At 50.3% G+C, this 16966-nt stretch overlaps 5 protein-coding genes across 5 annotated transcripts; 2 read left to right on the top strand and 3 right to left on the bottom strand.

The window, feature by feature from the left end:
* Window positions 1–714: 714 nt before the first annotated feature.
* CCMA1212_007756 (uncharacterized protein) lies at window positions 715–4064 on the top strand (the record flags this gene model as incomplete). The annotated part of the gene is made up of 7 exons (XM_073704918.1): window positions 715–1014; window positions 1095–1293; window positions 1345–1818; window positions 1872–2513; window positions 2573–2684; window positions 2750–3028; window positions 3086–4064. 7 exons carry the CDS (start codon window positions 715–717, stop codon window positions 4062–4064), a joined length of 2985 nt encoding a protein of 994 aa, XP_073556628.1.
* Window positions 4065–4113: 49 nt separating this feature from the next.
* CCMA1212_007755 (uncharacterized protein) lies at window positions 4114–6311 on the bottom strand (the record flags this gene model as incomplete). The annotated part of the gene is made up of 5 exons (XM_073704917.1): window positions 4114–4164; window positions 4502–5024; window positions 5094–5784; window positions 5839–6078; window positions 6158–6311. The coding sequence occupies 5 exons, from the start codon at window positions 6309–6311 to the stop codon at window positions 4114–4116; spliced, it is 1659 nt and encodes a 552-aa protein (XP_073556625.1).
* A 603-nt stretch (window positions 6312–6914) lies between these two features.
* Window positions 6915–10480, top strand: CCMA1212_007754 (Putative SWI/SNF-related protein; the record flags this gene model as incomplete). Its single annotated transcript, XM_073704916.1, has 11 exons — window positions 6915–7122; window positions 7172–7469; window positions 7526–8139; window positions 8199–8303; window positions 8361–8593; window positions 8646–8682; window positions 8734–8918; window positions 8980–9884; window positions 9912–10117; window positions 10178–10328; window positions 10388–10480. The coding sequence occupies exons 1-11, from the start codon at window positions 6917–6919 to the stop codon at window positions 10478–10480; spliced, it is 3033 nt and encodes a 1010-aa protein (XP_073556626.1). The 5' UTR covers window positions 6915–6916.
* A 2047-nt stretch (window positions 10481–12527) lies between these two features.
* Window positions 12528–13308, bottom strand: CCMA1212_007753 (uncharacterized protein; the record flags this gene model as incomplete). Its single annotated transcript, XM_073704915.1, has 2 exons — window positions 12528–12799; window positions 12861–13308. 2 exons carry the CDS (start codon window positions 13306–13308, stop codon window positions 12528–12530), a joined length of 720 nt encoding a protein of 239 aa, XP_073556623.1.
* Window positions 13309–13746: 438 nt separating this feature from the next.
* CCMA1212_007752 (uncharacterized protein) lies at window positions 13747–16712 on the bottom strand (the record flags this gene model as incomplete). The annotated part of the gene is made up of 4 exons (XM_073704914.1): window positions 15515–16712; window positions 15081–15391; window positions 14803–15015; window positions 13747–14650 (listed from the first exon to the last, which is right to left on the bottom strand). The coding sequence occupies exons 1-4, from the start codon at window positions 16703–16705 to the stop codon at window positions 13747–13749; spliced, it is 2619 nt and encodes an 872-aa protein (XP_073556624.1). The 5' UTR covers window positions 16706–16712.
* Window positions 16713–16966: the final 254 nt, after the last annotated feature.

Here is a 16966-nt window from a genome sequence, read left to right as displayed (position 1 = left end):
TATTTAGAGTTGACACTTTCCTTTTACCTACCTGCATCTTCTCTACTGCTACTGTTAGTCACAGGAATATTAGAATTGATTTCTACTTTCTTGCTACTATTACGATATATACCTAGTCTTGCTAGTCTTATTATATGCTTTGCTTTATAATAAAGTGGGTACCTTATCTTAAGATAAATGTATTAATAAACTTGGGATGATGGAGAGCCAAGTTGGGGTGCTGGCTAGCCACTCCCCAAGCCCCCTCGCAGGAGTGACCAGCAAGTAAGAATAACTTATGACTCCCCAGGGCAGAGAAATTCTTTACGGCTGTTCCCCAATGCAGCTCGAGATAAGGGAATGAAATATGAGCTGCTGTAGCACATTAGCACCGGCAGTTCTTTGGAAGCACCTTTCGTCAGTGTCGCTCCAATTGTGAAACGGTAGGTGATAACAACGTCCACAGGGATTGCTATGCGTAATGAGGCTGGCAGGCTCTAGTTCCATCCAATCAATGGAAAATAAGGCAAGGCATGCATACAACTGTTGGCCTGTAAACGTACAAGGCAGCTTTACGTACATTCGCAGCGGCTGCCTAGCTGCTGCGCCTCCAGCCTCACTGAGATTCGTGCCCAATCCTGGTCGGCAATAGGATCCTTTTTTTATATTAAATTCACAGCACTTCTTAGCCCGTACCTCGGAGCTTAATCCGAAGTCGCGTTACTATAGCCCGCCATGGACGGTGTGTCAATGGACCCAAAGGAGCTGCTCGACATCGTGGACAAGTTTCTAGCTGAAGCCGTGAAACCATATGAAAAGGGATTATTCCAATCGACAGCTCTTGACGATGTCCGCGAATACATCAACTCCGTCCAGTCGATCCGGGAATCCACCAAGAACATGATCAACATGAAGCGGATACAGCTGTTCCTCACTGGTATGGAGCATTTCGAAAAGGCCTTGGTAGCTCTTAATTTTGAGCATGTCGCGAAGATCATGGCTTGTGTTTGGGGCCCCCTCCGATTTCTCCTCGAGGTATGCCCGAAAATGAGCTCTTACTGATGTCTTATGAAAGAAGAGGAAAAGAGAGGGCTTTACTGATGTTGGTCGAAAAGGTTACAAACGTCACGGACAAGGAAATTGACAACTTACTGGACGTGTACGCAAAGATTGGGAATAGGCTGCCGTTGTTATATGAGCATGTACGCCTTTTCATTGCAGTACCGGATACTGTGACATGTCTGGTCCAAATCTACCAGGATGTCATGACCTTCCATCAGCTGGCATATGGTCTTTTCTCTCTCCGACCGGCCTGTAAGATCGACCCGATGATAGTATCATGACGAAGACTGACTCCTGCTATAGTATTCCAGAAGGCCTATAAACCCACCTGGAAAGCCTTGAACGCTACCACCGATCACCTACTGAGCGCTCTGGAAAGACACAAGGCGTTTATACAAGAAAGCGGGCCATCTTTTCACATTTCTGCACCAACACCAAATCTGAACGCAGACTTGTTAACAGAAAGCTTCTGCCAAGATAGTATCCACGTCGGTTGTGTCAAGACCAAATTCTACGACTACCTCTACAGTCTGAAGAGATGGCGAGGTGATTTTGAAGACAGAGAGGAGCTCAGGAAAGAAAGGGAGAAGAAGAGTGTTCTGGCTTGGATATCAGCCTCGAGGAAAACAGACTCTCTTCACAAAAAGTTCCAGGACACACGAATCTGTGCCGACACAGGCCGCTGGCTATTCAAGAGGTACAGTGAGGTCAGCGACTGGATGAGAGAAGATCAGCCGGCCGAGTCCGCCATCTGGCTTCAAGGTAGCAGAGGATTCGGTACAGTACCCTCTCCTAAAGCAGGAAAAATTATCAGCTGATAGAAATCCCAGGTAAAACAATCCTAGCATCATTGTTAATCGATGAACTGGGCGAGCTGCGGACCAAAAGAAAGAAATACACGATTCCTCCAGGGAGCAAGGTATACTCCTTCTATTGCCAGGAAGAGGATTCAGAGCACTCGACGTATCTCGGCATCCTCAAAGGGATCCTCCATCAGATGGTCGATTCAAATGAGGATCTTCTACCTCTCTGTCTTGACAAAGCCGAGGCGAGCGGGAGCCCCAGCCTAGCAGACGCAGAAACTGCCCAATATCTCATCGAGGCCTTCATCGAGTACAATACCAGGCAATATGTCATCATCGATGGCATAGATGAGTGTGAGACCGCAGAAGCCCGCAAAGCGGCGAGCTTCTTCATGGGACTGGTCACCAAATGCGACAACGACATCAAGCAAGGCCGCTTGAGGCTGCTATTCATGAGCCAGCCGATTCCGGACCTCGCCAAAACAAAGATTATGCCAGAGGATGATGCTTGTGTGCAGCTCAAGGCGACGGACAATGCGGAAGACATTAGGTCCTATGTAAGGAAGCGGATCTCGGACTTTTCAGAGTCTCGCGCAACGCAAAGTGGCTTCAACCTTTCGGAAAGCGACAAAGACCAGATTGAGAGCAGCATCTGTCATCGAAGCGAAGGTTCGTCGTGAGAAGTGACTGCAATGTGTGATAATGAGCTGAGCTGATATATTCTGCAGAAATGTTCCTCTATGCTCATCTGGCCGTTGAGTATCTCTTGCAGCAACCGACCAAAGAGAAGCTCAAGGAGAAGATAAAGGAGGATATGGCTCCCAAAGAGCTCTCACAAATGTGAGTCGACACTTCTGTTGCTCTTGCTTTGCGTATATCACATATTTACTAAGACCCCGGCACAGATATGAGAAGCTTCTGGGCGTCGTTCAGGCCGAACTGCTGAGTCTGGCAGAGGGCCAAGATCACTGGAACATGGCAAAGAGGCTTATAGGCTGGCTTGTCTGCGCAAAGCGTCCTCTCAAGTGGCACGAAATGCAGTCTATTCTCTCTTATGACCATGTTCAGCAGAAAGTCGACTTCGACAACAAAATGCTCCGACAAGATGCCAGCAAATACCTCGGATCGCTGGTCCATGTCCTCGAGGGCGGGCATATTCGGATTGTTCATTCTACCGCGCGGAAGTAAGTAAAGGGTGATCTCTGCATATGGGCAGTGGCATTGAAGTTGACAACTCTTAGCTACATCATCCGGAACAAGTACATCAATGCGCAAGCCGTTCATTGCGAGCTTGCGGTGCTCTGTCTGAGATACTTGTGTCTGATCAGCGATTCGAAGGCATACACCGAGGGAGAACGCAAAGAGAAAGCGAAGCTCGGCTGGTTTTCTTTCCAGGACTATGCTTGTTCTCAATGGCACAGCCATATCAGTACTGTGATTGAAATGTGCGGCGACTACTTTCACGGTCCGAACCAGAGTCATGCAGAAATGTTTGGTTCTGCCTTGCAGGACTTTATGGACAACCACGGGGCTGATCTGACAAAGGCTCCTCATCGGGACTTTGAGAACCAAGAGCCTCCGGAACTGACCAGATTTCCAGGACTGCCCTTTTATGAGAATCTTTGCAACTTGTGGAATCACATATATACCCATCAAAAAGGTGAATTCAAGATCAGAAACACTGTCGGAATCGCTAGCATCGATGAAGCCCTGGCTGAAAACCGGAACACCTTGGAAACCTTGACACCAGACACAGAGGCCTACCATCATGACACTATAGAAGATTATTACGGCCCTAATCTCTTCAAGTGCAAGCGCCTGCTGTGCAAATTCTTCTACGTCGGCTACGACAGAAAGGAGGATCGCGAAGCCCACAACAGCCGCCACGACAGGCCCTATCAATGTCCCGTGCAGTGCAACGCAGCTCCCATCGGGTTTCCCACGAAGAAGGATAAAGAACGGCATGTGCGACAATATCATCCTGATTTGAGTGACGGGCCGTCCATGTTCGAAGCGATGCGACGGAGAAACGGGTCGAGGTCCTTTGCATGCAGTTTATGCGACATGCAGTTTACGCGCAAGATTAATCTGCTTGGGCATGAGAGGAGTCATTTTGGGGAGAAGCCGTATAAGTGCTCGACTTGCGACAAGGCGTTTGCGAGGCTGAGTGATTGCAACAGGCACCAGAAGCAGGTTCACGCAAATAGGACGACGCGGTGAGAGTAGCTGGGGTCAGTCATTTACGGTAGGAATGTTTTCGTTACATAGTCTACCGAAGAGGGTTGAGTATAACCCTTGCTTGAGCCATCATATCGAGAACCTGTATTCTGTCATGAACGTGTCTTCTATAACTCACCGAGTTTGATTCTTCTCCTTCTTTTTTTTTTTACCCTTTTGTGTTCATGTGTTTTGCCCCGATGCTCTCCTTTGTCTTTCTTCTTGTCTGGTGTCCTTTCGATACGTGCATCCAATGCGATGTCCCTTCTCTGCACGCCGTCCCATATCGTCGTATCTCGGAATCTGGCGTATCCAAGCCTCCTGTAAACTCCCCTGCCGGCATCTATCACAAGTAGCCCTACCCCTTCTTCACTGTTTTCATTGGACTTCACTGTTCCCAACAATAAATATTCCAACGTTCCGTGTTCGACTCCTCTTACTTGAAGTTCAGCAAGCGGATCTTTGAGATCTGGTCGCTCTAATACGGTGGAAGCCTTCTCATCCGATACGTCGCTTTCTCGAAGCATGCGGCATGACAATTCTGCAGCTTGAACAGTCAGGGACTTCAGTCTGGCATCTTTGGTCGAAAGTGAACCTTCGTAGAAGATCACACCGTCCAGAGAAGCCCATGACCAGCTGGGAGCCCTTTCACAGTCTCGCCATTCTTCTCTTTCAGTATATGGCTTATACCAAGCCAAAAGTTCGATGAACCACTTCTTCCAGAGGCCGTAGATGTTTGTGTCGCGCCACAGTGGTTCCAACTCAGAAGTTATTCCCTTGATCGCGTTGAGCTTGTCACCCATGTAAGACAGTTGGCGATCCGTGTATTGTTGGACAATAGTCTTCCATAGATAGAGCTTGTCAGAGTCGAGATTTCCGTAGTATGGCTCGGCGTCGCCGTCAAAGACGGTCCATGGAAGCGTTTCCAGCGGCTGTAAATACTCGAGGCCTTTCGCAGAAACGCTACAAAGGTCGACTTCTTTGCATTGTCATAGAAGCTCGTAGTCGGAGAATATCAGCATTCTGGATGACAGCATGAACTCCTGCAGCGTCCATCCTCTCTTGTCAAGGGGGTGGTCGGGCTCGTAGGGTTCTGCGGAGATATACACAGTGCCAGTGGTATCATTAGCCATAGAGACGCGAACTTCGTATTGCGGACAGTAAGGCTGTGGCTTTTCGGAAAGGAACCCATGGGCCGCGTTTGACGAAGTAGATGCCGCGATGGTGATTGAAGCATTCTTGTAGATGGACGCCATGCGCCCTATTTCCGTTTCCTTGTCAGCCTGGCAGTCCTGTATGATACAGAGCGCATCAATCCAAAGATATCGATAGCCAAGTTTGCGAGTGGTAAAGATGGCATCTCGTATCGACTGCTGAAGATCACGTAACTTAATGCCCTCCACCAGTCTTTCGAGATTATCTTTCCGTAGCTGAAGCGGCTCAGGTACGGACCTGGGCCCCCAGCAATAACTCAACGCCAGGTACCGAGCATGAGTATCCGTCTCATTGATCTTCAATCTGACCGTTGAACAGGTGTCTCCAGGATTGCCAACGTCGAGGATTCGCAGAGGGAGAACGGTATCTCGAGAATATTGGCAGTGCTTGTGTGGATTTTCGGGACTCATGCACCCCTTGATCAAAGCCTCTGCTGCAGCGAACGCCTTGTTGCTCTGTACATCTCTGCGAAGTGGTCGTCGACGCACGATTTGTGCCATGGGATCACCTGCATCCAATCAATAGATGGCTTCACTACACGGAACATTGAGATGGGACCGACCTTGCTTGGCAAACAATTGGATCGTGAGGATGGGAACTGTTGGACTGGACCCGAGAGCAGCTCGAAGATTGTATATTCCAGCCAAGTCCGTCTTGGATGTCGTTGAGAAAGACTGCAGATCTTCAGAATTTCGGAACAAGAGACGGTCTTCATGGTCCCAATCCTCGTCGTGGTCTTTGCAAACGGCGAAGAGGATCAGTTTGCACATTCGGCATCCTCGATTTGCGCAAGCAGCGCAGCCTGTGCGATTATGATGCAGAAAGCCATTCGGCGAGTTGAGGTGCTGCAGTCCCTGATGAGACAGCATGAGCGTGCATACTTGACAAGTCCGTTCCTGTAAGCCATTCCGAGGCCTTTCGAGCGACCGCTTCAGCCTCTTCGTGTTTCCATTGGCATCGGATAGTCGTCGTTTCTGCCCAGCTTGTGCATTCATGCTCGCTACATGAGTGAGTGAGGTCGATGACTCGAAGCATGAAGTATCATGGAATCAGCTGAAACTTGTTGGGGTTTCCTACCTGATGCTCTGTGGCTCATGTCCGTGTTTGCGGCTACCAAGGCAGCGCTTCTACCATTCTTGCAAGGGTCATCCAATGCATCACACATCAGCCCTTGTGCCTCGGCCGCCTCATGCCAGCGTCCAATCACTTAGGTATCACAAAGTCAACCTTGCTGCCCAACCAGCATCTGCCTGCTTTCACATATGTAGAGCTACGATTGGTATCTTTCTATGCAAGGCGCGTCTAAGCCACCCGCAGTAGAGTGAGCGTATACGATTCGCCGAGAATGGCAAACTAGCAATGAAGGACGTACAGGCATATTGATTGCCTTGCAGGGTAGCCAACCAGTGAAACGACAGCAAACCGCATAAGCCTCCATTTTCGGTGAGGAAAGTTCCCGCCTCGATTCATACACAGTGCGCCTCGTGATTCCCGGTAGGATGAAGGCCGCTGTGGCTTCACTTTTGGAGTGCAGCTCGAATTTTTGCCATTAAAAAGGGGGGAAAGTGAAACCCAGTGATGTATGGCCTATGTAGGCATCCTAGAAGCTTCAAGGAAGAAGAAGAAAATCTCCTCTAGGTATGACAATGTCCAACAGCTTGAAGCGACGATTCGATCCCGTTAGGGAGTTAGACGATGAAGCGTTGAGCTACACTCCGAGTAGTAGCTCTTCCAGCGCGGAATCACAGCAGTTCTACGACCCAGAGCTCATGCAGGGCTATGATGGGTTAAACGGGTTTCTAAGACAGAGTCAATACCAAGGGCCGAGTCACATGAATCCAATCAGGTGCGGATATTCTGCGTTGATTTGCACAAAGAGTACTGAAATATTGCAGCGACGTTCCCGTTATGCAGCATGCCGAGTCTTTGCCCGAGCTGTTTGGCAACATTCTCCTGGACCCGAGTATAGGTGATCAAATGACGTCGCTTAATGTGAACGAGACAACTTACGACCTGGACGGCGCCATTGAGGACTGGGGAAACGGGTTGTTCGTGTCCGACTCTTATATCCCCCAGTGGATGCCGTCTTCATCTGAAGATGTTTCCCAGTCGCCGTCTCTTACACGGGAGTCCAGTCCGGGAATCGAAGATACTCCGTCAGTAGGCGAGGATGATACCGTATGCTATGGAATGGTGAGTAACCACACTTCATCGGCATATCAATGCAGCTTTTAATTCTCTTGCGTTAGCTACACAATGTCGATGTCAAGCTCGTGGGCGAGATGCATGCCATCCACTCCAGACTCAGCAAGAGTGAAACCGTATACGAGCGCTTCAGCATCTCACGACAAGAGGCCCACGTCGTTCTACGCTTGCACGATGCCGATAAGGACTTTGGGTATTTGCGCTCTGCCGTAGGAGCGACACTTTCATCATTGCTGGCCGAGCCATACCTCGAATTTGAGCCTATTGCCTTGGTTTCGGAGCTTTTACGCATTATTGGGCACGCAAGCAAAGCTTCAGACGCTATTGTCAAGATCGACGTCAACATCTACGGACCACGGTCTGCCGCAACGCAAGTTGGCGATGCTCTGTCGGCTGGCAAGCTCTGGTTACAAAAGTCAAGCCATATGAGAGGCGGCCTCATGTACGACAATCCGCACTTCTTGCGCATAAAGACAAACGGCATTCAGATGCACCCTACTGAGCCTGTGCGCCCTTTGAGGAGCGATGGCTTCACCAGCAGGAGGAACCGAGAAGAACGGTTGCGAAAGTTGGTTGAAGAGGTATACAGCTCTCTTCATCGTAATCGGCAATTTGACGCTGCGGACGCGGGAGACAGAGTTGCTCAAAAGCTTCTAAGGTTCCAGTCTTATCTTTTTGGGTCGAGCATTGGCGCAATGTATACTGACTTGGAGACAGGCATCAAGAAGAAGCGCTGGGCTTCATGCTCGAGAGAGAAAGCGGCCACATCAATGAGCGGTTTTGTCTGTGGGAGCCCATTGAGCTCGAAGACGGTAAAGAAGGGTAAGCAAGTAACAGGACGATGCCGAAGCAACGAATGACCTGACGGGACACTGGTAGATTTCGCCATCGAATCACTCGAGCCAAGATCAGGAACGGCATCCGTCCAAACGAACGAGGAGGCGGCATTCTGGCCGATGAGATGGGTATGGGCAAGTCCCTGTCCATACTTGCTCTGGTGATGAGGATGCTTGAAGATGGAAGAACATGGGCCCAGGAACAGGAGAATGATCAGAGAGTCGAAGGGGCAATGAAGCGATCACGATCGACCCTTGTGATTGTTCCCTCTGCACGTTAGTTGTTCCTTTTGCCTGTGTTGATCGTCATTGAGAAGCTGACCTGCAGCAGTCCTGGTATACAACTGGCTCGATGAGATAAAACAGTAAGGGCTGATTGACCAAGTGGATATTATGTCTGTTAACCGAGTCTATAGGCACTTGAAAGATGGAGTTACACATGTCAAGTATCACGGATCCGACAGGCCCAAAGCCTTCAACACGGTTGCAGATTCAGACATCGTCGTCACCACATACAGTACCCTCACCGCCGAGTTCCAGAGCAAGTCGGCGCGATCGCTTCTCCATTCTATCGACTGGTACAGAATCGTCCTCGATGAAGGTAAGCCTCGTCTCCCCCTTCCTTTCAGGGAACTTCTACCATGTATAACTGCCATCAATAGCACACATCATTCGCCGCCGCGCTACAGCATTTTATCGTGCTTGCGACGAGCTTCACGCCAACTCGCGATGGTGTCTCACGGGGACCCCTATTCAGAACAAGCTCGCCGACATTGGCACCCTACTCGCGTTCATCCGCGCCGAGCCTTTCTGCAAGCCCGCTGCCTTTCGGAAATGGATCGAGTTGCCCTTTGAGCAGAGCAGCGACGACTCCAAGTTGGTCAGAGAGCGCCTCGTCATGCTGATTGAAGCATTCTGCCTGCGTCGGACAAAGGAAATCATCGAGCTGCCGCAGTTGCAGCAGCGAGTCCGCGTGCTAAAGTTCACCGACGCGGAAAAGAAGCAATATAAAGATACACAGCAGATCCTGATGCGCATTATCCGCCATCGAGTAGGTGACGTCGAGAAGAGCATCAAGTTTGGACTCTTCCAGGCGAATCTGCAGATGCGCCTGTTGTGCAACCACGGAACATATCAACAGCCTTTCTCCTGGCGTCGCCGCAGCTACCGTGATGAATGCGAGGCCATCGTCTCAGCCGCGCTCGGCCAAAGCAGCGAGATTACCTGTGCTGGCTGCCAGCTGCCGATGCCTGTTCTCGGGTCTAGCCGGCTGGGTAACGGATTCTACGAACAGTGTTCTCATGTTGTATGCTCTGAGTGTATCGAACAATCGGGGGCACGGAGTGATGGGAGAGAGGCGCAGCATTGCCCAGTGTGCATACGATGGCTAAGGCATGTCATGGTCGAAAGCGGCGGCACAACGAACCGTGATAATATGCTGACGTATCCCGTCAAAGAGAGAGAACGGGACGATGAAGCTTACTATTTCAGCAACGAAGGCCATTCGACTAAGATGGAGGCCCTCGTTGAGGATGTCAAAGTGGACTTGGACAAGACGAAAAGGCAAGTTCGCCGATGAGTATCAGGACACAAGGAATCTTCTGACAAGCACAGCATTATATTCTCCTGCTGGACGCGAACGCTGCAACTGTTATCGAGATACCTAACACGGCATCAAATTCCATACGTCCTCATCGATGGAAGTTGCTCTCTGGCGGAGCGGCAGAAAAAGCTCGATCAGTTCGCCGGGGACAAGGAGACGCCGGTGCTCATCATGACAACTGGAACCGGGGGCTTTGGGTGCGTCTGCAGCCTCTCTCAATTCATGCTCTTGGTGATGGAACGCTTATCAGTTTTCAGGCTGAATTTGACGTGTGCGAATCGCATCTTCATTGTCGAGTTGCAGTGGAATCCCGGTGTAGAGAGCCAGGCCATCGCGCGCGCCATTCGACTTGGGCAGAAGAACAAGGTAGAGGTGACCCGCTACATGATTAAAGATACGGTTGAAGAGGTGTGTTATGCCCATTGTGCTGTCATGGTGAAACTGTCTATGTGCTAACTGGGGAGCAGGATATGAGGTCCCAGCAGCAGTGGAAGAGGCAGCTCGCCACTCTGGGGTTCGACGAAAAACCTGACGAAGGTGATGAAGAGATGCTTATTTAATAAGGGAGCACTGGGTAGAAATAGACCTTTGCGTATTGAATAATACCATTAGGACGCATTCAGCTTAATCCCCATAGACGAGTCGTCGCGTCTGGAAGTAGTGGCTGTTTCGTAACCCCTGGCACCAGGACTCACGTAAGAGCTAATAGGACGGACGAGTATGTAACCGGAAGATGCGATTGCAAGTGAAAGGGCATTCTACATCGAAGGTGAAGTTGCTCGTGGACCAATAAAAGGCAAAACATGTGGCAATCACTCATGATGTGAGAAAACAATGCATCTCCGAAGCCACGAGAGATTCGGTTTCCGAGCTTGACTTATGAATACCGTCTGGAAAGAGCAACATGCTGCAACAATACATTGAAAGACTGTCAAAGGGCAGAGGACGTTGGATGTAGCGACAAAGCATCCTGGGGGCTCCAGAGTATCGTGAAGCGCCCATGGCAGAGCAAGTCGAGTCTGAAGGGCCGCGCCCTCGCCATTCCTGCTTGCCGGTCAACCAGCGGACCACGGTCGAGGTGTCACATCAGATGACCGACCGCGGTGCCGTCCATGATATTTCCAAGCGACGAAGCCTACCTATCTATGTATCTAGCTGTATGATGAGCTGGCATCTCAATAGGCACTGCCGGGACTTCAGGTAGTATCCTCAGGGCGTGGGACTTTCACATGCTTGCTCAGGACATCGAGCGAGGTTAAAAATGCTGTGAAGATTTCTGGTTGCCTTTTTGGTGAGGGCACCACAGGGATTAAGAATGCTGGGAGAGTTTTTGTCACTAGACAATTGGCTGCTCTAAACTTGTCACCCCCCTGCGACCATGACGCCCTCCTCTCTTATCCAATGAATGTCTTGTCTCCGCAAGCCTGGACTTCGTATGTAGTATGCATGATCTGTTCGAGAAGCATTAGATTGTTAAGCAGAATCGGAAGTTGTCTCGTTGAAGTGACCACCTAACCGAAGCATGTAGCAATGAATTCCTTGTAGACTTTTACTGATTGTTCAACTTGGGCCAAGACCGAGTACAAGCCCTTGATCGTGAAGCGGCTGATTGATTGCCTCGATGCTGGCGACGATTTCATCAGCCCAAGCGTTCCACACGGTCCACAGGAGGAAGAGGCACAAGCACCCCAAGATTAAATGAAGGGAATGGCTAGCCAGCACCCCAGCTTGGCTACTGAGCGTCCCAGTCAAAAAGAAACCCATCTACATCTTCCTTGATACTACTATTATGAATAGATATTAGAAGTGATTTATACTTTCTGCTACTACCACAGTATATGTCTACCAGTAGTCTTATAATATGCTTTTCTTCATAATGAACCGGTAGGTATCTTAAGACTAGCCTTCTACTCTGTATCAAGACTTGAGATGCTGGACAGCCAAGTGGAGTGCTGGCTAGCCATTCCCCAAATTAGCCATCATCAGCGAGAATTCACACAGACGAACAGAGGCGCCATCCACCTACGCCCAACAATCATGCGAATCTGCACAGAACAAAGGGAGTCAGCGGCAAAGTATCGTTGGGGATGCTGGGAGAACCGGCTCGTTCCTTGTCGACTGTGATCTGATAGAAGGTGAAGGCATGGGGAGGGCTTAAAAATGCTGTGAAATGCCGGGGGTTCGCAAAAGATCTACGGAAATAGAGATAGAGTTTGATGCATAGGGAATTGCCCTTGCATATGTCCTGCATGTGCTTGCGCGTCCAGGTCCCAGGGCAATCTCTTTGGCCTGTTGGCTTTGTCGACCCCACGATTCGAAGTTGACTTGCTGTCGGGTGCTTGACGTCAAACGCAACATGGCCCGAAGCGTGATCAGGTAGCGAAGAGTTGTTCAAACGCTACGTCTACTTGGAAGCCTTGATTCATCCAATTTCCTGAAGATTACATCTTGCATTTGTCTGTCACAATCTCACAAGCATGATACCGTCGATTATTTTACGCTGAAGGGGCAAAAATTTCTTTACCGTAGCCCCATATCACTTCCACATAAATCTCGATATAGCAGCACATCAATCCTGCGCTCAACTCCTCAGAAGAATAACTACATCTAATTGACCAATTGCGCCCCAGAGTTCGTAGCCTGCTCGTAAATCATGTATCGAATACCATAGTTGCCATCCCCTCCATACATGGAATCATCTTGGATGAGTTCCCGCTCAACGCGGAACCCAAGCCGACTGTACAACCCCCACGCAGGCCTAAAAGCAACAATGAAAATGTCCAATCCTAACTTCTCCGCCTCTCTCATACCGCTCTGTACGAGCAGGGTGGCAATGCCATTGCCCTGGTTCTCGGGGTGGACGGCCAAATAGTCGAGGCCTGCGGATCAAGCCAGTTTAGCATATCCTCCTGTAGCCGTATTCTTGGCGTGGAAACTCACAAATATAAGGCTTCCTCTGCATAAGCTCATGCTTTATCTCAGTAACTTTGTTATCCAGCGGATCAGTCTCGTTACTCGGATTCCACGGCGTTGCCTCCGCAATTCGTTTAATCTCCTCCTCTTCCTCCTTTCCAACCAACGGTCCCAACGCCTCTGGCCAAGTCGGTTCACCATCTGCTGTAGTAGCATAAGACTCGGGCAGAATCCATCGCGCATATCCTACAAGGCGGCCAGTCTGTGTATCTATCGCCTTCTGGTGTCGTGAAGTCGCGCGGTCACTTATCAGTCTCCGGGGATACCGTCGGGCAGTTGCCTCGATGTGCTTCTCCAACGTGGTGTTTTTCCATGATAGAACCCAGTTGGGATCCTGCCAAAAGGCCGACATGTTGTTGCGACTTAACGCTTCGCTATCAGCGAGGCTGACCGGGGCAAGAGTGTAGGCAGCCATTTTGAGAAACGAAAGGTGTTGCGTAATAAAAGCTTTGTCGAGCGGCAGTTGATGTGAAACGCGCTGTTTATATGGCTTCATGAAGGAAGCGTTACATATATATTTGTATATATACCTATAATTGACAAATGATATTGCAATCTGTTCTCAACTCCAAACGGTAGCCTGGTTGCCATACAACTGAAGGATCATGAGAGCCCCGCAGCCTAGCCTGTATTAGCTCCATACGGCATTAACATCTTGAATGAGATAATCGCTTATTCTAGGCTCGAACCAGGCAACACAGAGTATCATGGTTCTGTATCGGTCACGAGATAGGGACCATCCGCTGTTGACCACGGTTGGCGTAACATCAGAGAGGCAACATTTTCTGCTGAATTCGCAAGCTCCTCATCAAAGACGAGGATATATCCCCATTGTCTCGTTCAGAAACGGGAATCACATCCGTTGTCGAGCACTGTCTCCAGCGAGATCGCTTTCAGATAATCTCTTGACCCCCGCGACTGGCCCCTGTGTTGTTCCCGCTCGTACATGTTCAAGCTCAATCAGCTCCCGGTACGTCGCGTCGCCCAGCAAGCTTCGAAAGATATCCCCTCGTAGAGGGGCGAGCACGCCGTCAACAGCCGCGAGCTGCTGGCGGAACCTTCTCACCTCCTCCTCGTGCTCCGTACCGAGCTTCTCGACGACAAGCATATATGGTGACCTATCCGAGACTGTTCGTTTCATAAAGATTGAACTTGGCAGGTGTAATTCAATATGCTTCCGTCTGTCCGCATTTGCACGCAAACTCCAGCTCCCCTGATCCTCAGATTCCAGAAAGGCATCCAGGGCGTCACAATCTTTGCAATTCCGGCATCCTCGTCGCTTGTGACGCCAGCCGTTCGGTTTCTCTGGGTGCTTTGCAATTTGGTGATGCAGAACATCTCGTATGAGAAGCTCAAAGAACGCCGCAACGCCCGGCGTGGGTGTTATCTGATAGGAGCGGAATGCGGAAGCAAGCGGCACGAGGAGCTCTTGGACTAAAGCTTCCTTGTGAAATCGAGACGGGTCCCACGAAGGCCTCGCGGCATTGAATCCTTTGTGACATTCCTCCACAAGTAAGACGGCTTTGTCAGAAATGCCAAGTACCAGGCTTTGCTTGACGAGCGCCGTGAATTGGCGGAAGAGCAGCCTACAATCGTGGTCCAAAGGGTGGTAGCAACTGGTAGAGTAGGTACTGGAAGAGTAGGTACTGGAAGAGTAGAAAGTGGAATTGTGCAAACCTAGATCTTGCATTCGCAGCACCAGCCGCGAACGAGCCTCTTCAAGAGTGGTCTCGAATATACTTTTCAGCGTGCCTTCGCTGTATCGTCCTCGATTTTGGAACATTGACTCCAGGACTTTGAAGACAAGTCCACGGGTGCCCCGCGAGCTGAAAGCTGCGTAAATTCTGAGCAGGTATGTTAGGAATGTTCATCCAGTACAATCCACCATGCATCTTCAAAGGCTACTCACCTGTCATTCTCCATAGGTCGGCCTAGGCTCTTCAAAAAGAACTCGTGATCATGAACATCAAAGGATGCTTGGGCATCCAGTTTGACATCTAACTGCGACCGCGCCCAGAGGTTGAAGGAATCCTTTACGGCCTTGGCCTCAAGAAGGGCTGCAATCTTCTTCGAGATAGAATTCCACACTCCCAATGTCGTGGACTGCAGGAAAGGGCCAAAGCTGGGGGGATTTAGCAGACTGGTCGACACATTGCAGCAGCTCTGTTGCTCGATGCAGATACTCACATGCTATCCCAGTTGAAGTCTCTCGAAGTCTTAGCGTAGGCTTCGTTGAGTAGATTCCCGACGAATTTTGGGAGCTCTGCCAAGAGCTCCTTGGGGACTTTGGGATTGAGCAAGGTCTCCAATGCTTTTTGAAAGAGGTCCTCGTGGTTTGTCTCCAGAGCCCACCTCGCAATAGCGAAATGGATACTCGAAGATGAGCTTTGACTGGCATCAAGGATGTCGGTCATGACCTTCAATGTGTTTGACTTGACTATGGGATTCTCTCGGTGTTCCTCGTGAACACTTTTAACCATAGAGAGAAGGTTGTCTGCCTCTTTGCCACCGAGTTTCGAGATGCTGGTCATCAAATAGTGAGGAAGTTGGTAGCACGGCAACCTGCGGTGAGGTGGTCAGTATCAGATCGCCAGTGATTTCGTCAAGAATTGGAGCCATACAGTATTATGGTATCGGAAAGCCGCCGGCATGCTCTCATTGCCCGTAAACTCGCCTTCGTCCTCGCTGTCGGGGTCGCGGTCCTCGAAAAAGTCCGGGACCAAGATTTCGCTCTCATCGATTTGGCAGGATGACCCTATCGGAGCCCCGTCACAGGAGTAGATAGTCTCCAACTCTGTAGATGACTCTTCTGAGTCAAAGTAGTATCCACCACAGTCATCCATCTCTGAACGTGTCATATGGGCTAGAGTGAGATAGAGCCCACACGTAGCACTGACTTCCCTGAGACTGTGGCAAACAGCGCGATCGCGGCCTTTCAAATTGTTCATCGACAGGCTAGATTTGGTGTACAAGTGATCGAGCGGGTAGGCGAGCATGGATCTGCCAGAGAAACGGGTCTGCCATTTGCTGAGAATGCTCTTCACCCTCTGTGACTGACCGAAGAGGAGCTGGGCAGATTGCACGACGCCGCTGGGTTGGAACAGCTTGTAGGCGAGGACCAGCCGATTGCCAGACCCCAACGGCTTGACCTCATGATCTACATCAGAGAACCATGCCATTGCCGTGACATCAAAGCGCGACGCCGGTGCGGTAGCGAGTTCACGCTTCTCGGACCCAAAAGAGAGGTGAACGTCCCCGCCCGTGTGAATGCCGGGCAAGCAGACGACAAGCGTGGCTACCATGCCCGCTTCCTTCTCAGAGTCCTTGTGCCGCTTGAAGAATGAACCCTTTTCGTAGAGCAGAAGCTTGTGTGGCTTTGCCTTTACCTCTGGCAGGCCGAAGCCAGCAGCGACATCCCTCAAGATGCTGTCCAGGAAGGCCGGCCAGCTGGGATTTGTGCATATAAAGCGTGTAGCGTCCAGCTCCCAGGTCTTCCGCACGGATGTGTCGACAAGTGTCTCGTCTCCTTTGCCAAACGGGGCCTCTCTGCAAGCGCCGCGAATCGTCTCGGCCTCATGATCAGTGAGCGGCAATGGAATGGCGGTCTCCTGTCCCACGATCTGCAGACCCGGGTTGACATGGACGGCGTATCTTCGAGAAATCGAAAAGTCACCAGAAGATTTGATGCCATCCAGGCAGCCGAGAAGATCCTCTTTCCACTCGTCGAACCCGACTTCTGGGTCGCCGTAACCGGAGGCTGAAGACCCCGACTCTGATGCCGTCGAGTCGATCTCGATTAGTTCTCGGTCCATCGTATTTCTGCCGATTCAGGACTGTTGGCGAAGAGCATAGGTGGGGTTAGAGATTCCCAAATGAACAGGGGATCACATGTGGTGATGATGTTGGATGAGCTTGCCATCACTCTCCCCTTGGCAGTCAAGTGATGCAGGTTGAGGCTGGAAGACGCGTTTGACGCGTCGCACTCATCTTTACACCAAGGCCCACCGAATCAGTTATCTATCATCGCGTACAATCATGGCGATCGCACCAAAAATTGGGCAGATCACATCAAT

Source organism: Trichoderma ghanense (assembly GCF_004382785.1).
Source record: "Trichoderma ghanense strain CCMA-1212 chromosome Unknown scaffold_10, whole genome shotgun sequence".
NCBI lineage: Eukaryota > Fungi > Ascomycota > Sordariomycetes > Hypocreales > Hypocreaceae > Trichoderma > Trichoderma ghanense.
Note: the sequence above shows the minus strand (reverse complement) of the source record. Positions and strands in the feature narration are given on the sequence as shown.